The 25,467-nt window shown below is 38.5% G+C and overlaps 1 protein-coding gene across 1 annotated transcript; it reads left to right on the plus strand.

Annotated features, from left to right (window-relative positions):
- Positions 1 to 1,216: 1,216 nt before the first annotated feature.
- On the plus strand, positions 1,217 to 19,828 carry si:ch211-136a13.1 (HHIP-like protein 1). The gene is made up of 15 exons (XM_006802061.3): positions 1,217 to 1,417; positions 1,534 to 2,409; positions 9,525 to 9,789; positions 10,335 to 10,614; positions 10,747 to 10,872; positions 10,951 to 11,094; positions 12,572 to 12,684; positions 12,909 to 13,049; positions 13,384 to 13,458; positions 13,776 to 13,902; positions 14,112 to 14,257; positions 15,322 to 15,403; positions 15,831 to 15,913; positions 16,220 to 16,513; positions 18,285 to 19,828. The coding sequence occupies exons 2-15, from the start codon at positions 2,104 to 2,106 to the stop codon at positions 19,055 to 19,057; spliced, it is 2,955 nt and encodes a 984-aa protein (XP_006802124.2). The 5' UTR covers positions 1,217 to 1,417; positions 1,534 to 2,103; the 3' UTR covers positions 19,058 to 19,828.
- Positions 19,829 to 25,467: the final 5,639 nt, after the last annotated feature.

A 25,467-nucleotide genomic window follows, 5' to 3' on the forward strand; every position in this document is an offset into this window, starting at 1 on the left:
ACCGAAAAGAGTGGTTGCTGTGGATTGCAGGCCGGCACTGTGAAATCAGTTGCTAAAATCATCGATGCCTGCAGACCTGTCAGTGACCCTCTGGCAGTGACCACTCACTAGGGAAAAATGTGTATTCCCTAACCAGATGGCTTATGGTAGCTGAGAGTTCCTGGATGAAACTGGTTGCAAAGAGGATATCAAATTTATATGGAAGACTTCACTTATCTGTAAACCAGCTACTCAAACACATTGGCTACCTACTTGGCAAGTTTTGCTACTACTTGGCAAGTAGTTAGCCAATGTCTGCAGACAAACTGGCATCTTCCATGTAAAACTACCTTGGTGGGGCACCTTATACTTCTTTGCAACCAGTTTCACCTGGTGACTGCTAGCAACCACTCGTCAACCAGTAGGAGAATAACAATTTTTTCTTAGCAATCATGAGTTTGCCCGGGGAACAATCTGTAGCACTGTGTTGTTTGGATCCCGGTAAAGACAGGAAAGTGTTTGATCTCAAACTAAAAGAATGAGCTGCAAAAACCTGAAGAGTCATGTTCTCTGTGCTGATTATAATGCATTAAAATATAAATTATACAAATCTGAAGCAAGTCAAAGTAGAGAAACATTGTATATAAGAAGTTTAAAGGTCTTTTAACTGTCCCCCCCCCCCCCCCCCCTCTTTTTTAAAATTTTCTGACTTAGGAAGAAGCTATAATTCAACTAAAAGTATTCAAACAAATTAGTTGCAAATGTTTACCAGTTGTGCTCTTAAACATAAGATTCAGGCTTGGAATAGTGCCTGGAGAATCCATTGGTCTCTGCTTCCAGCACACGTCTCAGTTCATCTGACCACACACACACACACACACACACACACACACACACACACACACACACACACACACACACACACACACACACACACACACACACACACACACACACACACACACACACACACACACACACACACACGACCTCACCAGTGTGAGTAAGTCTGTCTGGACTTGTTAGACACAGAGAGGAGGTCTGGGAATGCTGAAGGTGGGGGAGTACAGAGGGAGAAGAGGTAGAAAGTTGCAACTTCAGGGCAATATGGACCGCATGCTATGGGAAGGAATGCATGTGTCTTTGTAGGAGAGTGAAAAAGCAAATGAAAAGAAGAGAGAAGGGGGAGGAGGGGGAGGAGGAAAGAAGCAATGAGGGAGGGATCTCAGCTAAAGCTGCAGCGTGGCTGTGTCTGAATGAAAGGACCTCTCACTCTCACTTTCTTCTGCTGTCTGTCTGTCTGTACCTATGGCTTCTGCAAACGAGCACGTCCAGACCAAACACAGAGCAGAGACTCTCCGAGTGGCTTCAAGCTAGAAGTAAATATTTTTCAGAAACTGTGGCTGAGGGTGCAGCATTTTCGATTGCTTTTCGTAAGGTTAGTCCCTCTTTCTAAGAAGATTAGTACTTTCGTTTATTTGCTTTTAGTGCAACAACAAACTTATTTTTGAGAATAAGTTGCAATGTGATTGACGGGAACCTTATCTCTTTCAGGAGTTTCTGCTGTGACGTGCAGGTGTTTATGCAGATATGACTAAGTAAACTCTTCTCATCACAGAAATTTGGGACATTGGTTGGACAGACCTTCAGGACTGCTCTGCAGTTCTTCTGAATAAAACAATTCACTGGATCTTGGATCAGATTTACTATATTTTACCTCATTTTTGTCTCACACATCTTGAGGTTAGCCTACCATGTGAGTGTGTTGTGTGAGTTAGATTTAACTGGCGCTATCCTGAGTATTTTGTAGGTTTCTGGCCAGCTGGCAGGCAGCTGTGATGGAGGGTCAGTGTGCTTCATACACACATTCACACCTCTAGACATAAGCTCACTGATGGCTGCCTGAATCTGCAGAGACAAGCACACCAAATGAGAACATCAAACATTCCACTTTAACTTTCAGTTTCATATCTGCGCTTTATAGACGTGATGTAACCTGTACACTCATTTCCTTTTCTTACCTTTTCTAAACTCAAATACCACATTCACACTGACTTCATTTACTACAATATTGGGTCAAGAGACAAACTATCCAGAACTGAGAGAGCGTATACTTACAGCACGATGATACAGACCTGCAATTTGGTCCCCAGATGCATCTTGCAGCACACCTCCCCTCACCACCTTCTCCCCATCCTGCTGTTGCTCCTCCGTACCTGGTGGGGGAGCTGTCACCCTCAGTGTTTGGATTACAAGCCTCCATTTGAGCCCAGGCAGCCATTGGCCTTCTGCAAGGAGTATTCCAAGTTTGGGTGCTGTGATGTGGAAAAAGATGAGGAGATATTGGGCAGGTTTTACACCATTATGGAAAACTTTGACCATTCAGGTTATGCAGCCTGTGGCAAATACGTACGCAGCATCCTCTGCCAGGTAAGAGAAACATTTATTCTAATTTGATTTGAGCTCTTTGATTTGATGACTATTAGGTACAAATATTCAAATCAGACTATGTTACACATGTTCAGTTTAGAATCCAAACTCATGTTTTCCACTGTGTGTATAATAACTTGATTTTATTATGCTATTTTATTTTATTTATTATTTTATTTTATTATGCTGTCCTCTAATCTAGCATCACAATTGTGACTTTTTACATTTAAATTAAAGCAGATTCCCCTCTGGTTTGTTTTAGCAGGTAATAAATTCTACTACATATTTCCAACAGGAAGATATAAGTGTGTTTAGTCATGTGTAAGAAGCTCATCATAAAGGAGAACCAACAAAATATTTTAACAGTTTAATGAATACATGATGCTTTTAGACAGCAGTTACTCATACCAAAAGCCAAACCGATGTGTAAAATGAACATGGCGAATATAAAGCCCAAAGGCCTGGATCATCCAGTGAAAATAAACCCTCCAAAATCAATAACAGGCTGCCTTTTGCTAAGGGAATTGAAGATGAATGATTGCGATGGGTTTTCTTTCCCTCTGTCACCAGAGCATCTGCTCATAAGGGTCATATGATTGGTGAGGTTTTCTTGTTTAATTTGTATTATTGTAGGGTCTGATGCAACCCATGGAGTGGTGTGTATCAGACATCTGGCAAGATGTAGCATGATTTAAATGTTCATATAACACTACGGTGGATTTTTAAAAAAATATGTTAGTAATTCCTTTACTGTACCGCATAACCGTTCAGTTTATTCTTGCTAACTTTTCTTCTTTAGACCCTGAGTGATGAAAGGACAGTACACATGGGTGTTGAATAAAAACATAGATATCCAAAAATTCCATGCCACAACTTCACCAACTAAGGTGCATGGAGTGGGACACCTGTTGAATAAAAACAAAAAACGCGCCATTGGTTGGACTTCTTACCTGATACATGATGTTCAGGCTTCTTCCAGTGAATCCTGCTATTTGATGTAGACACAAAATGTCTGGGTCCATGGAGGTGATGTTGCATGGTCATCTGTTCGCAAACATGTACTAAACAAATCACAGATTAGTTGTCATTGTTTTTTTTTTAAAGCCAAGAAAGTTGAAATGGACCGATCGACTGGAAATCTGATAATTTGCAGTCTTCTTGGTCCTGACTGGTGACCTGTCGGCTAGCCTCACGTGCATCCAAATGTGAGCTGGTCCTTTTCATGCAGCCACGTGCTAGCATTTGGCTGTCGCCATTTGCGAGTTCTACTGTGAGTAGGGAAAACACAAAACTGGCAAAGTAAATTGGGACAGAATCGGCAAATGTTCTTAGCAAGAGCCCTAATCAGACACTTAAATCACCCTCACCAGCTGAACATGAACATTTTAAAGAAGCTAATAAAGGTGACGGAGTTACGGCTAAAGTTAACGTGTTTAGATCCAGCCAGGTAGCAGCCTTGGTATGAAAAAAAGGTCAGAGATGGGTGAGAAAGAGAAAAACAGTCTGTGTCATCTTATCTGGTAAAGTTACAAATGTACTGAAAATTGATGTAAGTATCTGACATTTGTATTGTTATATTAACCTGTTTCATCTGCTTCTCTTTAGCAAGATAAAAAATATCATGTAAATTCTCAGTTTATTCTCAGTTGCTTCAATGAGAGAAGAACCTGCAGCTAGCTGTCAATATACTGTCAGTTATAGCTATAAGTATAGTTAGAAAATTGGAATTGGTGGGTCACCCTTGGAATTGGTGCATCTTTACTTTGATATCTTAGTTATAATGAACAAAACAACTAACATCAGTTTTCAGAAGCCCCTCTCTCAACAAAATGTGTTTGCTCTCTTTTTAAGTCTGGTGGTCCATGGTGATACTCACAGAAAGATGTGAAATATCTAAAACTAGTAAAAAATGCAGAAAGAAATCCAGAGGTGCACGAAATCTTGACCTTGAAGGGAAAGATCGCCCAAATTCAAATTAGATAAGGTTTTGGTTTTATGGACAAAGACTCTGAACTTTGTCATCTCACGCAGTAAGCGTGAACTATGTGCCAGAAAACATTAGTTTCTCAGGTGAGGCACAGACATAACCATAAGACATCCAGTCTCCAGAGTTTGAACCAGAACAACTGTATGAAATTGCAGAACAATTTAACAGCATATTCACTTTTCCAGTAATCTCACAAAAATATGCATTAAGGTTTTAACTACACCATCAGAAGACTTGGCAATATTTGAATGAAGTGCCTGTGCCACCATTAGGTGTGGAGGGGAAAAACTGAATTTCACTTAATGACAGCAGAGAGACCATAAGGCAGAGGTAGAAAAATGAACCAGCAATCCCTAGGTGAACATAATAATTTTTTTTCTTTAACTTATATTGTTTTAAAAAGCATTGACTCATACAATTTTGGTATGAAAAAAACCTTTCCAAATGCATTATTGTGTTATTCTTGCAATGCAGTTTAATAAAAAATAAGATAAAAATAAGACATGAAATACTTTCCTTATCCCATATTTAGGAAATTCATTTTTTTAATAATAGTTAATGATGATGATGATAATGATACTACTAATAATAAAGTAAACATGGCGAAACAGAAAATAAAATAAAAAAAATACTCAACATTTAGTCTCTGTTAATAGTTTTGGATATTTTTTATTCTAACGAGTTTTTCTATTTTAGTGTGACTGTGTTTTAGTTTCCTTTTTCAGCTCTTTAATCTTAAACAGATCCCAGTGCTGAAATCCAGCCCCTCCCTTCCTGGAATAACCCTTGAAGCCATTCCCACTCACTGATGACATAATTAGGCCCTGACTTTGCAGCTCAGACGCTTACTACGTGCAGATCCAGAGCACAAATTAAATGATAGGTGCAGCACAAATTTGGTCATGGCCGTATAACTGAGATAAAAGCTTCACTATACAGAAGCCAAAATAATCGGGTGGGTAGCTTTACCATAAATAACACTTTAATTTTTGATGTCAACAAGGAAACAATGAAAACTAACAAACTTGGCATCTTCCCGGCAGTTTCATACATCATACGTTATGTAAAGATGGTGACGAATCGTCCAAAAATATAGACTTATGTTATTGTGGTAATTATAGCCTGATGTGGTTCTTACCAAGCAGTGCAGGCTGGATCTCGAGTAAAATTGCAGAGCTGCGACTCACGCACCATTTACAACTGCTGGATATAGGTGGAGCTCAGACAAAAATATACATTCAAAAAGTTTAGCATGATACACATGTGCTGTGTAGACTGCAACAAAAAGCCTTTGAAGAAACTCTCATTTACATGAGCGCTTTATATGAAAAGTTATGTTAAAAATAAAGAATGCGTTTTTGGTTCCATTTGAGGTATGTTGATGCTTTTTTGTACTTTTTAAACCTTTTTCAATGATGATGGTCCGCTCTGTGGTTTTTTGGCTCCCAAGTTCATAATTTGAGGTGAAAGAGGCCCGGGAGGCGGTCAGGTTACCCCGCTGCCAGGGTACTTAACCAGGGTAAAAGCCATACACTGAAGCCGTCTGTTCCAGCAGGAAGCTTCCTGGCACTGATATCAATCACAGCGTGAAGAGAGGGACAGGCAGACACATATTAAAGAGAGAGACAGAGTGGGAAATGAGTGCGTGTGTGTGTGAGTCAGGGAGACGGGAGGAAGACTGTCATTGTTCTTTGCTTACTTGACCAAACAAACAACCATTTCCTCCTCAGGCCAGGGGTCCAGGATATATCAGGTTGCTGCAAAGAAAAAGGATGAAGAAAAGCACAGGAATAAGAAGAGATGAATAAAATCAGTGAAGATAATGTCAGGCATAAAGAAAAGAGAAAAACAAATGAATTAACGATAATAAAAACAGACATAGAGATAATTTCAAGGGCATTCTGTTGCCCTTGAAAAGAGTGTGCATTTGCGTGTTATAGTTGCAGTGCTCTGCTTTCACGTGGCTTTCTCGATAGGTTTTCATTTATTTTGTCATCAAATAAACTGTTAGCAGCACCCTCAGTTCAACAAGACCCATAGAGGGGCTGTTTGAGGATAAAAAAACATTTAGTGAGCACTGCACCAAGCAGCAGCAGTCCAGATTAGTTGTTTCCCTCTTGCATTTTTAATAAGCAAGCTTTTAGTACGGTAGCGATGTCTCTGGCTGTTTCACACTGCTCTCTCAGTTTAAAAACTCAGCCTGTGTCGTTTCCTCTGACAGGGTCACACATTTACCTCTCATCTGTTTACCATGACTTTTTTTTGTCTCTCAGCTACAATAAAACACCAGCGTATGGAGCAGTCAGTGGAGAATCGGGAGCATGTGAGATGACAGGAATAAAATCTGAGTCTATTCTGAATTTGACGGCGTAAACACCAAATTATAGCAGCTTGAAGTGGTCGCGTTGTTAGAAACAGCTGCTTGTAGCTGCATGCCTTATTTCTACCCTATCATAGTGGAACCAAAATAGGACAATGGCTGGGATTTCAGCATGACTCGGTGAAACAAAAGATCATGTGCAGTATTTGCAGTTTGCGCTGCCTTTTTGCCAACACATGTTGCTCATTTTCAAGCAAAGAAAATGTCTTCATAACCTTGGCTTAAAATATATATCTATTGAAGAAGATATAGCTTGAACTTATACATTTTTCCTTGAATGTAGCATCTGCCCCACATGCCTGTTTACTGCTTTCATCAGCAGTTCCAGCATCTCAGACTGAACACAGCTTTTGTTTGGCCCAGTAGAGAGAAATCTATTTCAGAGAACACTCTGATCTTTTCCACTGTAGTACTATCAAGATGTTCAACAAGAGTCTGCGTTGACTGTTTTGGCCAAACTCCCCACCTCCCCTTTCTCTGTGATTTATAAAAGTCAGTGTTTCAGTTAACACTTGGATGGAACAGCAGTTTAAGCCATCTGTGCCCTAAAAGACAAAGACAGACACAGAAATGTAAAGTTTAATGGACTACTGTATGATCAGCAACTGTGATGAAACATTTTATGTGATACAGTAAAAAACAGACAAAACAGTGTCCAAAAAGTATTGATAGTTATGGATTTGTCACACCTTTATATTTAAACATATCCACTTTAGTGTGGGCTGCAGCTTGAGTCATGTTACCTACTGACACTGTGAGTTTGTCCATATGTGTTTAATTGTGGTCTAAATACTTTAAAAAAATCTGCTCACAGGAATATAAACCAAACACAAAAGATGGCCTTGTAGTCTTACAGGTGGTAATTAGGATAAAAATCAAGGTCAAGCTTTAAGTTCTGGTCAAAGCTGGTCAAGGTCTGACTGACTATGCTTGTAATAAAGCAGTAATAAATATCTACATACCCAAATGTTTATAATTTGCCCGATTGGCAAATTGTAAATATGACGAAACAGTTATTACCCACAATACACTGTTCAAACTCTGGCGTCATCTTCCTGGTCAAAACTGTTTTTTGTACCACTGGAAAAACTGAACTAGAGACAGTTGGTTGTTGGTACTGTTAGATAGAGGTTTGCATATAGAAACAAAAATCAAACAATTATATTAAAATAAATACATTTTAAATCTTTACATTTTGCCCCAGACTGCACTGAATTACAGGATCTTTTCTTTCTTTAAACAACTCTAGAATCAAGTGCTCTGCTGGTACAAATAATTAAATACGTTACTGCTCATCCATTTTTACCTGATATACTTTGTCTTACCAAATAAAGGCAAGCGCGACAGATTTATATAACAAAAAAAACAACAACAAATGGCAGGTGTTTACATTATTTTCCAGTATGTAGATTCACTTGTTAACAGGACATCACCCATTTATTTCCCTTGTAACTGCTTTGATCTTGTTCTCATAATGAGGCTTTTCCTACATGTACCCAGACTGTTAAAAAAAACAGGGAAGACTTTTGTATACATCTGAATGCTGAAGGTAAGGTTTTTACAGCTGTTGCATCACTGCGTTCAGTGTCAGCATCAAATGCAATTGTTTGAGTGCAAAGTTAAAGAAAGGAGCCAGAAAGCCTGTGATTATGCGGTCAAGAAACCACAGATTTTATTTTTTTGTGAATATCTGCTTTTGTTTCATTCTAATCAAGGAAGAGATTCCAAAAGAAATTCTTCAACACAAACGTTTCTCTCACTAGAAAGTCAAGCAAAGACGTCCAGGCAACTTCTGTGACGTTGGTCCATCGTTTGGGAACTATTTTTCAACCAGGGCTCAATGAAGACAACAAAAACTTAAAAAATCTTTTAGATAAAAACACATAAGTACATGTTTTCATTTACCAATGTCCTTACAAAAATGTTACAGCAAATAATTACAAGAAGAGGCATTGTGATGACAGGATTAAAAACAACACATTTTGTCCATTTTGACGTTATTGAGTGACATAATTTTTAAAGTGCTTTTGAAGCTAAATCCACCACTTACATAATCACTGTAATAATCTCCATATATAAAAACAGCTGAGATTAAGCGTCAGACTGTGAAACAACACAAAAATATCCCATATCTGCTGTTCTGATCTGTGCTAAATGAGCTAAATCTTTTGCAACGTTATTTATGTTTATTAATTTAAATATTTACTTTTGTTTAAATACCAAAACAGTTATTTGGAAAACTTTACTGATGTCAGAAATAACTCACTGCAAAGTGAAAATAGGTTTATGAGCCCTTAAAAGAAACAACACCAAATTTAATCTAAACATTCTTGATCTACCAAACCAATCTTATGCCGGTTTGTTGTTTGGGATTTGTTTACTGGATCAGTTTGGTTTTTCTGGCAAATGAAAGCGCACCAGTTTGCATGATGATGGTTTGGGTGCCATGGCTCTTTGTGCCTAAAGCACACCATTCTGGGTGTGGACAGTGTGGTTGTGACTTAATAACTGAGTGGACCTTCCTGGGATCCATTTATACCAGGCCGCACTCAGACAGGCTGGATATATCTCAGGCTTGCCTGGTCAAAATGAGGCCCAGAGGCTGTGGAAGAACAAATACACAAATCCATTTAAGTGATTCATTACTGAATCTCATACATTTCTGTAACTCTACCTTTGATATTAGCTTAAAAAAGTTTTACATTTTTAAATCATATGTAACGAAACGGTATCTGTTGTCCTTTGAAGGAGTGTTCTCCATATGCTGCCCACCTGTATGATACCGAGGACGCTAACACACCCATGAGGGTGCTACCTGGACTCTGTGGGGATTACTGCTCTGACTACTGGCGGCAGTGCCGGTACACGCTCAGCCTCCTGCTTGAGGACGTAGGGAACTCACAGCAGTTTGCAAACCTGACTGCCACAATTGAAGAAGATCACAGAAGGTTTTGTGAATTTCTGGTGTTGAAGGACAAAGAGTATTGCTATCCTAGTGTCTTGACAAATGCAGGTATGAGTTACATGTTGTATGAAGAGGTTAAAAAAACGCATCTCGGTGTAACTAGCCCAGAAAAAGGTCTAGAGTATACAGCCTTGATAGCTCTGAAGTTATTAAACACATCAATCTGTGAGCTAAATGTCAGCGTCAGTATCAAAGTGATGCTCAACATCAGCATTTTAAAATCATTGTTGTGAACCAGCTAGCATGCTTAAAGTGAAATGTTTAAAATCATTAGTACGAATGTTAATGACTACATATGCAGAAACAATAGTGTGGATGCAAACAGTCTGAACTGCATGCATGAATTTGAAAATATCCGTGTCTGCACTGTCTCACCAAAAAAATCACTCCAATGAAAGAAAGAGTGGGTGGAAGAGCTCTTCATATTGATTTGTAACTGCCTGAACAGAAGCTGAAAGTACAGTGCATTGCTGTAAAATAATTACAGTTTTAATTTGGTGCAAGCATCTGCAAGTTTGATTGCAACTCAGTTTGTAGATGTGATTAGACACATGCCAATCTACTCTCCCGTGTCTTTTTTTCCCCACCCTAAGAGTTAAATGCTAACCTGGGATTGCTAAATGAAGATCCTGAAGGATGTTTGGAGCTGTGCTTACAGGAAGTTGCCAATGGACTCCGTAACCCTGTGGCCATGATCCATGCAGATGATGGAACTCATCGCTTTTTTGTTGCGGAGCAGCTGGGTTATGTGTGGGTGTACTTGGCGAACGGCTCTAGGATCGATCGACCTTTCCTCAACCTGACTAAAGCCGTCCTCACATCCCCGTGGGCTGGAGACGAGAGGGGATTCCTCTGCATAGCCTTACACCCTAGGTCCATCTTTTTTTCAATCAAAATATTAGTTTTGTCCACATTTAAACAGCAACATTTTGTTTTCAAAGGAAAAATTCATTGTGCCAAAATGTGAAATACAGCATTTCCATTGAGCTTCTGTTTCGTTCACAGGTTCACCACTGTCAGAAAAGCCTACGTGTACTACTCTGTGTCTGTTAAGAAGGAGGAACGAATACGAATCAGCGAGTTCACAGTATCAGTACATGATGATAATCAGTTAGACCATTCTTCTGAGAGGTGCTGTATTTAGTAGGTCCTTGCATGGTCTTAAATGACACAAATACATTCATCATCTTCTCATCTCTCCTGCTGTAGAACCATCCTGGAGGTGGTGGAGCCAGCATCCAATCATAATGGAGGACAACTTCTTTTCGGTCACGATGGGTATCTGTACATCTTCATAGGTGACGGTGGCCGTGCTGGAGATCCTTTTGGAAAGTTTGGCAATTCACAAAACAAGTCAGTACTGTTTAACTAATGTGTTTGTATGTTTGGATGCATGCATAGACTCACAATGTTGATTTCACATTTTGTGTTAAAGAAGATGTGAAATCTCAAATAACACGCAAATATAATAGGCATAGTTGTGATTGTGAAGACTGCTCATCTTTATAATCTTCACGAGGCCTCATGACGTTGTCAAGATGTTGGCTTGATGAACAAAATACCAAAGTCGAGTTGGAGCAGGTAAAGCGTCAGAGAGTCCTGCCAAAAATGGGTTCCTCTCAAATCAAATCTAATGAAAAGGATCAAATTTATGAGGAACGTTTCTGCATTGAACAGAGGGCATTATAAATGATAGTTTTGCAAAGACTATAATTCAAAACAATTTCTTCAAAGTGACGAGTGAAAACTTTGTTTGCACGTGTCATAAACAATCATTCATGATAACTGCCAGGTTCTGTGCTGTGCCAGTTTATGGAGATTTCAGTCTTTAATTTACAAAACACTTCAAATAGGCATTCCTCCTCTATGGTTTATCATTATACTGAGAGCTGCATTGATTGAAGTTTATTATTTTTGAATTTTTAGCACAGAAAATTAAAGATAAAGCCAAAAAACCTTTGGTTGCAAGTCACAAAGTTCAGCCAATAGAAAAAGCGTCAGGGAGTTCAAATATTGCTCCTCATTTTTTGTAAATCAATACTTCATCCTGTGAAATGCACCAATAATGTCACATTTAATAGGTAGGTTTGCATTTTAGGGCTGACAAAAATAGCGATCTACCTTTAATGTTTGTATTGAGAAAGCAAGTAAACTTCCTCCAAAACTGGGACTTCATTTAGAGCTGTTAGCACCTTTTCTCCAGAGATGGACAATTTAGCTGTTTGTCTCTTCCTGAGGCTGTTTTTGACAAGCCGTAGTAGCTCTTCTGGGAATGCAGCCTGCCAAGTCTAATATTGACATGACACACTACACACATCATGGACCACCACACACTGGAATGTGGAGGGGAGAGAGAAAGTGAGCGAGAGTGAGTGCAGGGTGGTAAACACTGGAAAAAGGCCATAAAGGCCATTAATAATATTTTTTTAAATTATTATTTATACAGAAATTACACCCATTTGTAAACGTAGTTCCTCGTTTCCTTACATTTCTAAGCAGATGAAACCACAAGGGAGAGAAAGGTAGGGAGAAGGAACGAAACAGCTCATGCTAAACTATCCCACATTGATGGTCAGTGTTATGACAGCCAGTGGATTCAGATCACTACTGTCCATTGTTCATGTGACTGCTGATAGACGTAGCAGGATGGATTTTGAAGTGTCGAGAGCTATACTCTCTACTCAGATTCATTCAAACAGAACTGCAAAACGGATCTGACGGTGCTTTTCTGGCGTTAAATAAACACTTACGGTTGAACCATTTCGTCACCACGGTCTTTATGATACTCTGAGTCATTCTTCCTTTTTTGTCTGGTCGTTACGTTTAATAGGTCAACACTTCTCGGCAAGGTGCTGCGTGTTGACGTTGACTTCAACGATAACGGTGCCCCGTACAGCATTCCCTCAGACAATCCATTTCTGGGCGAGAAGGAGGCAAGGCCGGGTAAATGAATTTCCTGTTTGTGTGGAAGACTGTGATCATGGCACACTTATTTATGCTAATCTAGCTTAGCTTTTCTCTCATAATATTGGACTGCGGTGGGACTGTGTTTTTCTTTCTGTGCAAAGCTGGAAAATGACTGTTCGTGTCAGAAGTGCGTCCTCACAGAGGATGTCATTTTTGTTTGTGTTTTCCATCCACATATTTCTTTCTTTGTTTCCCTGCAGAGGTTTATGCTTATGGAGTTCGCAACATGTGGCGTTGCTCCATTGACCGCGGTGACCCCGTTACCACTGAAGGCAGAGGCAGGATGCTTTGTGGTGACGTGGGCCAGAACAAATACGAAGAGGTAGACCTCATAGTTAAAGGTATGATAATTGTAGTTTGAAGGATGATTTTCTTTTTCTAATATGTTGATTTCTATAGTTTAACAGCTTCACCGAAGTGAAATTACTTTTTAATTTTATCAGTATATAATATGGCCACAACTGTTATTTTAAAGCCTGCATCATTACAGAAACACTATTTCCTGCCAAATAATAAAACAGAATCTCATGTATTCAAAAGAGGACGTAGAATAGACATTAGAATTACTGCTTGATAACCAAATCCAATTTTTTCAGCATAAGGAATACATCAAACCGTTTGAATACATATAAATTGTAGAACTGTAATGTTACTGTGTCAACTCTTATTTTTAAGGAGGAAATTACGGATGGAGAGCCAAAGAAGGATTCAGCTGCTACGATCGTAAACTCTGTCAAAACTCATCCCTCGGTGAGTCTACAGTCTGGGTTACTGAAAGTCCATAAACACAAGTATATTTTACCCAAATTATTTAATATTTATACAGATATTTAATTTGTAAATTAAATTGTTACAGCACACTGTTTGTTCTCTGTAAAAGCCTCCTTAGAATAGAATAAAAAACTGTTGTCAACTCAAAAGAGATTTTAAATAACTGAACTTCATTGTCATTTAATTTCACGAGCTCAGGTTTCTTACAGGGTACAGTATATTTCCTGTTTGTTACAACGATGTAGCAGTGACACTGAATAATAAACGAGGTCTGATTTTTGTTTATGTGTTTGCAGACGATGTCTTGCCAATCTTTGCCTATCCACACAAGCTGGGCAAGTCTGTGACAGGAGGATACATCTACAGAGGCTGTCAGATGCCCAACCTTAACGGACTCTACATTTTTGGGGATTTCATGAGCGGGTGTGTGTTTGTAAAATGAAAATTTCAAATGAAAACACTCCTTTTTTGTTTTTGTGGATTTTTACCTAATCAGTGTCCAGTCAGTGTGCTGTTGAACTGCTCTGCACAGGGTTGATTTAATAATTTACAGTAAAAATGCATTGATGCGAAGCTTTGGACTACAGCTCTTGCTATGCGTAAACATTATATGTATCTCTGTTTGTGTTTAGGCGTCTGATGTCTCTTAGGGAGAACGTTACCACAGGTGAATGGCAGTACAATGAAATCTGCATGGGAAGAGACCAGACCTGCAGATTCCCCAAACTTATCAACAGTTACTATAAATACATCATCTCTTTTGCTGAAGATGAAGCAGGTAATAACTGTGTGGGTCGGTGTGTTGATGTATTGGTACCAGACACTGCATCACGTATTTAATTAGGTACATTTATAATGGAAAGATAAACTAAAGCCCCAATCACACACACCTAGAAACAGTCCATGAATCCCCTGGCTGCTGCCAGTTGCTTGTGGAAAATGTGTATTCTCAGACTGGTTGGGGTTGCTAGAGGTTGCTGACAGCTGGTGAAATAGGTTGCAAAGAGATGTAGGGTACTGCACTGAAACCCTCCTTGTGACACCTGCAGCCAACACTATTAAAAAGGTGTAACTTTTTTTCTGTTTCCAGTTTGTGTTGCACATTTCACAGTTTTACTACTGCTCAGTGGGTAATTGGCAAATGTTTGCAGACAAGTAAGTTTCTTGCATGAGAACTACAGGCAGTTTTGTCTCTTAGTAAGCAAAACAATCAAATATGTTTTTGGTGTAGCGCCCTCTTTAGGACTGATTTCACATAGCAAGAGCAAACACTCACCATCTGGTCCGGAAATACAATTTATTTTTCTACATGTCTTTGGTTTCCAGGGGATTTCCTACTGGTCTCCTGGTCTGTGTGGCTTAATGTGAAAAGAAATAATAATTTCTAACTAGTACACATGTAGTGTGAAGTACCAAAGTGGATATTTTTACTGGTGTTATTGTTAATGAAATTAGATTACTACTAAACTGCACGATTTCTAAGTTAGGAAATGTTTAGGTTTGTGTTGGTCTTAAAAATTTTTTATTTCTCTTCTTTCCTGATAATTTCAGGAAGCAAATTGGAGACGATTGGTTAAAGCAAAGTTTAAAATATTTTTCCCCAGAGTAGTGTTTTGGTCTCTCTCTTTCTCCCCCATTTTGCTTTTTTTGTACCTCTTTTATTTCTGTCTGTTGTCATCATAAATATTTCCCTCTGTTCCTGTTGTTGACATTTTTTCCTTTTTATCTCCTTCTTTTCTTGCTTGCTGCTTCCTATTTTTTAAATCTCCCCGTTTGTCTTTTTATGTTCTGCCGTCTCTGCCTGCTGCTCTCTTTCTTCATTTCGTCTGTGAATTTTTCCAGGTGAGCTGTATTTCTTAGCCACAGGAGTCCCGAGTGCGACAGCAAGAGGTGGCGTTATCTACAAGATAGTGGACCCTTCCAGGTAACTCGCCAGCACATCACTTTACTTCATCAGCCGTTAAGTGCTCATTAAACTACATGGATGTGTGATGTTAAGGTGTGAGAGTGTGAACCCAATAATTATATATGATGGAGGTTTTAAGAGTTGGAATGCTGTGCAGAAACATGTTAAAATGTTAAAAGAACTGCTCAGAGCACAATCATCTTCCATCCCTCTCTAGCAAATCCTGGCAAAAAGAAATAAATAAGAAAAACAGATTTTTTAAATCTTATTTATTTAATCTATCTTCATTTACTGTATCTCTGCACTAATACACACTAAAATTAAAGTGGAAGCTGCTAAACACCATTAAAAACAAAACATTTAAAAAAAAGAAAATGAAAAGACACATATGTGCTTATAGTACCCATTATTGCATGTGTACTAATCTTTTCTGTCTTGGAAACAGGAGAGCACCACCAGGAAAGTGTAGCATCAAGCCTTCACCTGTTAAGATAAAAGGAAAACTAATTCATTTCCACCCAAAAGAAGGTAAAAAAAAGTCTTAAAGTGGTGTTTTTTTCTCAAATTTCCTTGCCCTGCTTCAACCTTTACAAGTGATTCTTTCTAGAAATTGGTGAGTTACATTTCCAGCAGTAAATAAATGGTTAAAACATGCTATTTAATATGCATGTGGTTTCCTTTGGCTTCTCTTGATGTCTCTTGATTGTTCACTTTAATGGGAGTGTTGAAATTTGATAAATCTACCAAATCAAAGCAGTTTCTTGCATCAGGTATCCAACGGATGGTTTTTAGCACTGCATAATTCTTTTTATTTTATTTTTCTCTTTTTTGCAGAGTATGTAATCAACAAGAAACCAACCACCACAGCTGTTCCTACTACAACGACCACTACAAAACCTACAACTAAAAAGAAGACAAGAATAGTAATAAAAAAACCTCCAATGCCAACAAGAAAAAAAACAAAGCCACCGCCAACAACAGCAGCAACAAGAAAAACAACAAGAAAGACAACATTACCAACAACAACACTGGCTCTCAAAACCACAACAAAATCTGCGTCGACCACAACAGTAAAGCCAAGAACTGTCCAGATGGCAGCAACAACTCCTGCCACAACCTCGTCCACTGGTAGGCCTGCTGGTGTACCCGTTTATCAGGCTAGCTCCACTGATTACCCAGTTTCTAGCCAAACCGCTAACCCAACCACTAATTTGACTATTAAGACTAAAAATAAGTCCACGAGACTGGTTCACACCGTGGCACGAGGAGAAGCCAGCAACGCCAAAACTGGTGGTTTCTTCGCCTACATTCTGATTTTGTTTCACATTTTTACACCTTAATTACTAAATTTATGTTTGCTTCTAAGTAAAATCCTTTGCAAATTAGGCTTAAGTGCTAATAAGTTAGCTTAGCTTTTTTTGGGTGGGTGGGAATCACACTTTCTTGGAATAGGGTAACTATAAAATCTATACAGGCTTTCTCATGATCAAAAAGTATCAGCACTGTCTCCTAAAGGTCATGTTAAAATGTTATAATTTAATCATATTTAAATTGGTTTTAAGGGTTATTTATGATTTTCTTCAACTAAATAATTTGCTATATAGTTTTTTGGCCTTTTAACTGGTTTTACACACCATTTTGAACTGATTAAGAATATTGTGAATATTTATATAGAAATAAATAACACATAAAATAATTTTAAAAGTTTGATAAATATGCCCCTGGGACATTTTCTCCACTTTGTTGAGGCAGATAAGCCATACTGTAACCTAAATGGCAAAAAAAAACAAAAAAAAAACAAAAACAAAACCGGAGTAAAAAAAACAAAAGGTGACTTTTCTTAAATCAATATGCACTCAAAAAATAAGTAGCTTTTTAAGAATTCATTTTTGCATCTCACCTGCCTGTACAGTTTAGCAAGTCTGTGCACTGGAACATAAACATGGGGAATGGAAAATAATTTGCATAATTTGCAGAGAAAATGCTGTAAAATTGTTGTTTATCTTAATTATAACTGAGTTTACTGCCTCACCCTCTTGGCTTAGTTTTAATCACAAGTTTAATTATTCAGACTAAGCCATTTGCATTTGCACAAGCTTTTGCCCGACTCAGGTATCGTGGAATTGGCTAAATTGGCTTTGAATCCCAACTTCAGACCTGCTAACATGCTATTCTTTGGCTGGTTCAAGAAGCTAAAGCAGGATAAATGGTGCTTATTTATACATTAGGTTTTTGCACTGCTTTAATTTAAATCAGGTGTTTTGGCATAATTTATTATGAATAAATTGTTCTGCATCAGCCTCAGTTTGGACATTCATCCTTTTGTGTCTGTGTCTACATCCTTCCTTTGTGGTTGATACTATTTTTCCTTTGTCAAATAGTACAATGAAAAAATGTCCTAAAGCAGTTTAACATTTTGGGAAATGTGCTTCCAGCTGATAAGTTCAGTGCTGTGTCTTAATTAGTTAACTTAGCTTAGCTAGAACACGGACTGCAAAAAGATATTACAATATAGCTACCTGCACAGCTAAAGCTAGCATTTTAACAACATGATATCTTATTTAAATACCTACATATATAAAAGACCAAAATAATGGTGGTTTTACATTTTTAACAGTTTTTTTGTCTGAATACAGAAATTTGCTAGATGCATTTACACTTTATTTAAATGATAATAGAAAAAATAATGAGTAGTATAGCTAGCTAACTTTGCACATGACCCATTTCCTAGCAGGCTAATTAGTCGCTAAAATATCCTCTTATTTATATAATTCTTCTGCATCTGATTCTTAACAACAAAACAACCTCTGCTTCCCAAAATGTCAAACTTTTTTTATATTAACATTAGCTTCAGCACCTCATAAAACAAATAAAAAGGGTGATTCTGTCTCTTCATCAGGTTATCGCACAACCTCCACGACTGCAGACTCATCTAGGATTGCAAAAACCCCAACCATCACCACACCTTCAACAGGGAGACATGGAAGACCCCTTCAGTACCCCCCTAGCACCACCTCACAGTATTTCAAAGCACAACTCCTAACTACTCCATCCACAAAATTGCTGAAGCAGCCCCACATGACTTTGATCTCCACACCCTATCCAAAAGCTCTCGACCATAGGATGACCACAGCATGGCCACCGTACTTCAGCCAGACGCCCCTTGTACCATCCTATAGGCCCCAGAGACCACTAATCAACACTACGCTGTTTAAAACACAGGAGGAAAAGCTGTGGCTTGGTGAGAAGCTGGAAAGTGCAGGAGAGGGCAACCAAGTGTTTAAGAGGCCGACAGGACGAGGTAGAGGTCAAGGTTACAAGAAAGCAAGAGGAGGGTGGAGGCTGCGGGTTGGCTCAGTGCGACTTGTAAGCGCCGAAGGTTTGCCAGATCGAGGCAGAGTGGAGATTTTCATCCGTGGCCAGTGGGGTACAGTGTGCGATGACCTTTTCACCATCAAGTCAGGTAGCATCGTGTGTCGTCAGCTTGGATTTTCGACTGCCCTGGCAGTGATGAAGAGGGCTGTTCTGGGGGAGGCGGACGACAGTGTTAGGATATTATTGGATGATGTGGAGTGTGAAGGTGGGGAGAGATCACTGCTCGAGTGCAAGAGGTCCAGGGTTGGGAAACACAACTGCTCACATGCGGAAGATGTAGGGGTAATCTGTGGTTAGCAAAGAGTTTGTTAAAAGAAAGGGAAAAGCATTGGGAGAACTGGAAAAACTGGAAAAAATATATGGTACTATCACATACAGACAGTGAATGTATGAATGATTATTAGATCCCACACATTTTTTTAAGGATGACTTTTAATTAATTGCAATTTTCAGAATTTGTATTATCCTGCTTTTGCATTTCTGCACATTACCTTAAAACTGCTCTATTTGCGTCTTGGAGAGAAGTGGAAAAGAAGAGCATGCATCCAACTTTTCACTGGCTTTGTGTGATCTATATGCAAGTAGCTCCTTCTAAACTCACTCAATCCACAGTTGTAAAGATAATAATCAGTTACAAGTTGAAACAATGATGATTATAGTAAACAGCAACATAATATCTAAACCATAATTACATAAACACAGTGGTTACCGCTCACAAAAGGGACTCTTTCTTAACCCCTTGTGAGTATTGTACTTAGAAAAAGTGGGAAAAAATGAACATTTTTAAATTAATTTTGGTACTCAGCAGTTAATGGTTTCATAATGTTCATGATGCAAATCAAGCTAAAATCTGGTGGATTGGGTGAGTTTTGGAGGTGCCTTGACATTTAAAAAAAAAAAAAAATCGTGCTAGAACACACAAACATTTTTTAAATGCATAATTTTACTAGATTTATTTTCTGAGGCAGATTTTAAATAATTTGCACATGGAAACATGTTGAATGCAGTTTTAAGATGAAAAAATATCTTTAACCAGGAAATGCTGGACATTCTGCGGATTGAATGTAATGTTTCCAGGTTTACATAAAGAGATGTTAAAGGCACAGGGGGCCTGTGATGTAAATAAAGTTTACTGCAAAGTAATTTTCTTCTAAGTCTCTTATTTGCTGTCAGTGAATTTTATTGAATAGTATCCGATTCTTCTTCAGCAACACTTCTAAACACTTTGTTGTGTAAAACAATGAGGATTTATAATATATTAATCTGAAATTTCTGAGACAGTTTACAGAGCATTTGACCCATTTGTCACTGACTTTTCTTGACTTACACGTAGACCTTAAACAGGAAGTAAAAATGTTTGTGATGAAACTGTGGAAACAGTCCTTACTGACCGTAAAGATATTTTCTGTGGCCCCAAATAAACATCCACACATTTTATGGTCAGATGGAACAAACATTGAAGATCTTTTTGTTTCCTGATAGGCCATAATTATCTGTTGATGCATAAATAATAAGTAATTCCACAGTGCAAGCACTGCCTATTGTTTTAGAGATGATACCTTAGAGGCAATAAAAAAATAAATATAAAATCAGAATAAGCTCTTGCTCTCTGAAACAGAATTTAGCTTTGGGGATGAGGAGGTCCAGCTGTCCAGCCTTCTTATGTGCACGCATATCAACATTTTGACAGAAGGAAAAACTGATGAGTTGATGAGTTACACTCAGTGGGCTGGAATGCACCACATGTCAACATTTTCTTTACATTTCAATTTTATAATTAAATATCACGAAATCTAAAGCTCGGCCTTATTTCCTTCATCTGACTTCCTTCATTCTCACTCCATATATTTGTGTAATCATTAAAATATGAAAGTCAGCAAAGTGTAAAAGAGGCATTATTACAAGCAGTCCCATATTAACAAACAAACAGATGGCTGAATGAACAGAGAGAAGCAGCATTTGGGCAAATTAAGGAGTGAAGGAGTGAAGTGACGAAGAAGAAAACAGAAGCAGTACACCATCTTGTGTTGCCTCTATGGATGTGGTTTAAACTGAAGGTGACATAATTCTTCACTATGTAAAACAAAATGTTTTGAGAGTAAAAACCATGATTCCAAACAATATTTTTGAAATCCGGTTAGCCTCACTGTACATTATCCAAATTCATTTGTTTTTCTTGATCTGGATTAAAATGATTTCTACTGTTCCTCCTAGTTGCAGTGTAACACTGTTTTCCTCAGATCTGGAGACAAACATCGACTTTAAATATGAACCTGACATGTTTGTCTTTTGTACTGTTGATACAAGTACATCCATGCTTACATTTTGTTTACATCAAATTCTGAGCTTTCTAGTCTTGTGCCAGAAGTGAAGTCTCTTCAGCGCTCTGTGGTTCAGTTTTGGTGAGTCCATGAGAATTGTAACTGACCGGTGTGGCATCGGGTGTGGTGCCGTGCCTGTGGGCTGCTGCATTTCTAGATGTTGTTGGTTATTTGAGTTTCTGTAGCCTTCTTATTACCTCGATGCAGAGTGGGCATTCTCCTATGTTCTCTGACTGGGAAAAGGCATTTTCAACCAGAGACCTGCTGCACACTGGATATTTTCTGTTTTTCGTACCATTCTCTGTGAACATTAGAGATGGTCATGTGGTAAAATCTCAGTACATCAGCAGTTTCTGAAATAGACCAGCCCCTCTGGCACCCACAACCACAGCCACTTAAATCACCATTCTTCCCCACGCTGTTGCTCGGTGTGATCAGCAGATCATCTTGACCACGTCCACATACCTAAATGCAATGAGTTTCTCCCATGTGATTGGCTGATTTGAGATTTGCGTTAATCAGCAGTTCAGCAGGTGTACCTAATAAAGTGGTCAGTGGGTGAAATCACATGTAGATTAAAGGTGTTACCATTAAAAATAATACAAAAATAGCAAACAAGAAATAAACTAATAAACTAATCATTTATTAATAATAATAAACTAAATATGAATTACTTTTGAATATTTATAGATTTTTTATTTTTTTTTTAACCAGAGTTGTGTAATGTTTACCTGAGAACAATACAACGGCCTAGATGATTTTTATTATAAAAATGGAATCAGCTCCCTTTTGTTAATAAGTATTTATAAACAGAACACCAGGAAAAAAAGATCACATTTAAATAAAGCTTGCTTTTGCTTCCAGACCACAAGGAGGCAGTCATGTATAATTTTACCCTCACTGAAAAATTAGGAGGGAGCTGTGAATAATACAGTCCATGTTCCCTTGTTATCTATTCCATTAGCTTGCACTATCACACAACTGTTAAAATTTGTTTTTACTTTCATTTTTTTTTCTCAGTAGAGCACTTTTCAATCTATTTCAATCCATCGCCTAATAAACTCACCCAGTCATGCATGGCAGAGGCAAACTCGAGCCATGAATTCCAAGAAACCATCAGAGGCCCTCAGAGCACAGCGATGACACATTAATTAATTTATCCATATAGCTACTTCACCTTGTCTTCAGTCTGTGCTAGTTTCTCACATCATCACTCACATCTGTACTCCAAAGACTGCGTGCATCCTGTCCTCTAGACCGTGACAGTGGCACTTTCCGAAAATAAAGGTCTGTCTCTGTAAAGCAAGGCAGAGGTGCCCCTGTTGTGAGAGATTTTCTTATGTATCTTTTACAGTGAAGCTACTAGAAGTGGCTTTATGGTGATGTTAATGGGAGTGACATTGTACTGTATGCAGGTCTTAAGGTCTAAATTCCAAAGCAGAAGATGAAAGTGGTTATACCATTAGCAGGCTTACAATTAAAATCCTTATAAGTCTCTCTCTCTTTCTCTCCCTCTGCCTTTAGGCTAGCTGGCCCCATCTGCTTGCAATGTCCTATACTGTGTTGACTGAAGTCTCAGGGGAGACATTGTTTCAGACACAGGATTTTTGTCTTATTTATCCAAGCAAGGTGACAGAACACACTTTAGGCAATGGCCTCAGGAAGGAGTCTCTTAGATGTAAGAGAGTCGTAACTATTCACACCAGAGCAGCTCCGCAACCAAGAGACAACCAAGCCATGCTCAATACCCCCTTTTCATACTTCCAAGCATAAAAGCATAGACCAGAGTGTCCCCATGATCTCAGAGGTAATACCCAGAGGCCAAAATGAGCTGGTAATGCACTGAGTTTTGCATTTATTATTATATTACATTGCATAAATCATCCACTAATTACAAGCAGAGCTGTGGCTCAGACTACAGCACAAGAGATGTTTTGTTACAGAGCACCCTGTAGTCTGAAATATCAACACGAGGGAGAGCTGCAGCCCTTGTGCAGTTCATCATCGCTTGTCTGCTGCTGACCCAGATTAACAGGAGAGGGGAACCACATGTGCACCTGTGTAAAAAATAATAAATAATTAAAAAAATGCACACAGTGGTCAGATGGACACATGCGTATAACATTTTCAAGCATGCATTTGCACAACGTGCTTTTCAGAGTTAAGATGACAGCAACGCCTCTGTTGTCTTGAAATTAGCTCTATGTTGCGTCAGTGTGCTCAGTCAAGCCGTGTGCACAGAGGATCACCTGTTTATAACTTTGACTTTAGCTCATGAGTGCATGAGACGGAAAAGCTAAAGTATAAAGAAGATAATTAAGAAGGACACTGGATTAAAAAGCTCAGAGATAGGAAAAGCAATAAATGATACAGAGTGACGATAATCTTTGCCAGCAGCCGATTTAACTGTGACATTAATTATCTCTAATGGATCTATGTCTTATTAAGACGATAGATATTCTTCAACAGGATTAGACCGAAAAGGAACGGATAGAGCGTCCTATCGATCTACAGTAAATCACTCCAGCAGGAATAAAGCTCGTGGTGTAAATATCACTGCAGAGAAAACCCTCCCAGACAACAAAAGCAACAAAATATGGTTGTTTTCTCCGTTTAATACGCTTTTCTTAGCAATAATATATGTTTTTATATACTTTTAAGTTCCATTACATTAAAAAAGATATTAAAATAACTGAGAGAATAGGAAGGCAAAGCAGGAAAGGACTGAACTGGAAACACTGAATTAAGTCGCCTGAGGTTTCACAAGGGGGCTGTAAAGATACACTGCATAGAAACACGCAAGCGTGCACATAATGCCCACATCAGCGCACACACACACATACATCCTCCGGTGTCTTTTGTTCCTAATTTAGATCTCTTGCTCCCTCCGACTGTCTCTTTATTACTGTTTTAATCACTCATTGCCTGTCTCTTCTCCTCTTGCACTTCCTCTAAGTTGTACTTTTTCTAAAGGCAAGTTTGGCTTTTTTTTTTTTTTTTTTGGAGAGAGCTGGAAAATCAGACTCAAATGAAAAAAAGTGAGGATCAGGAAAACGATGGCTTTTACCTGGGAATGAGCTAAAACACTCAGATATCTGTGTGTGTGTGTGTCTGACGGTTGCTTGATGTCAACTTAAGAGCATTTTTCTCTCATTATGTTTTTCTTGCCTCGGTCTGTTTGGTTTGGTGTTTGATTTGAGTTACCACATCTTTTCAAGTATTCAGTGGGATTAACCACCCTGTTAGCTCTGCTCCTTAGTGCATATATTTTTGCACGGGGTTCCTTATCGTTGCCCGGCAAATAGGAACCAGTGAACAGGGCCTACTTTAAATAATCTTGGTGTCAACTGCAGCACTCTGTCACATTATGAGTAATAGGATATTTATATCTACTTCTTGAGTTTGAACAGCACAGCTTACAAAAAATCCCACAAGTGTGTTGCTTCCTTTATCTTTTGCTTTTTAATCATTACACTGCTCTTTCGGGGATTTAATCTGATCACAGTCAAAGTCAAGCTCAACCCCATATTGTATTCCAACTCTCAGACATAAGCATCTAAACTACTCATCTGTGGTTTGATGCTCATCTGTATCCTGCTCATTTCTACCATTAGACATCCAAATAGTATGTATGTTTGTATGTATGTTTAATGCATTATTCTCCACACATATCTCCATCTAAATGCGCCGAATTTGCGAGCAAGGGAGCAGATGTTTCGCTCACAACATTTAAGTTGTGGTTAAACAGTCCATTAAAGAGGGACAATCAATCATCTATGACCCGACAAGGATTCATCTTTTTAATTTTTACACACCTGCAGTTATGGACAAGACTAAGCGATGGAACAAGAAGTGTGATACGAGAAATATCTTATATGACAAGAGACACAGAAAACCAGAAACTGGTTTAAGATTTACTTGGTAAGACAGGGGGTGAATTGTGGACTTCTGTTGAGCAAAACTTTGTACAGGTGGTACAGCAGGTGACATTGTTGCCTCACAGCAAGACTTTCCATTTAAAGTTGAAGTTTTTTTTGTGTTTAGGGTCTTACTCCTTATCCTATTTCCCAACTTCAATTTGTCCTTTCTGTGTAAATATTGTCACGTCTTTGTTTGTTATGCTTCCTGTCCGCCCCAGTGATTTCTCTAGCTAACCTTAAGCTTTTTGTGTCAGTTTAGGTTTTGGTTTTGAGTTTCCTTGTTAGACCTTTGCCTTTCGTTTGGAACCAAAGTGTAACATTTTGATTCAACACTCTTTAAGACCTGTTGCCACAGATTTTCAGTCCTAAATTTCAAGGACCTGACTATCAGACACTGTTCATTTGCTGTTCATTTTTTTGTCCTCCAATAATCCAGTTTCCTCAGATTTTTTAGGAAACACCTCAC

This window comes from Neolamprologus brichardi, chromosome 14 (assembly GCF_056152115.1).
Source record: "Neolamprologus brichardi isolate AB-2024 chromosome 14, ASM5615211v1, whole genome shotgun sequence".
In the NCBI taxonomy this organism is placed as follows: domain Eukaryota; kingdom Metazoa; phylum Chordata; class Actinopteri; order Cichliformes; family Cichlidae; genus Neolamprologus; species Neolamprologus brichardi.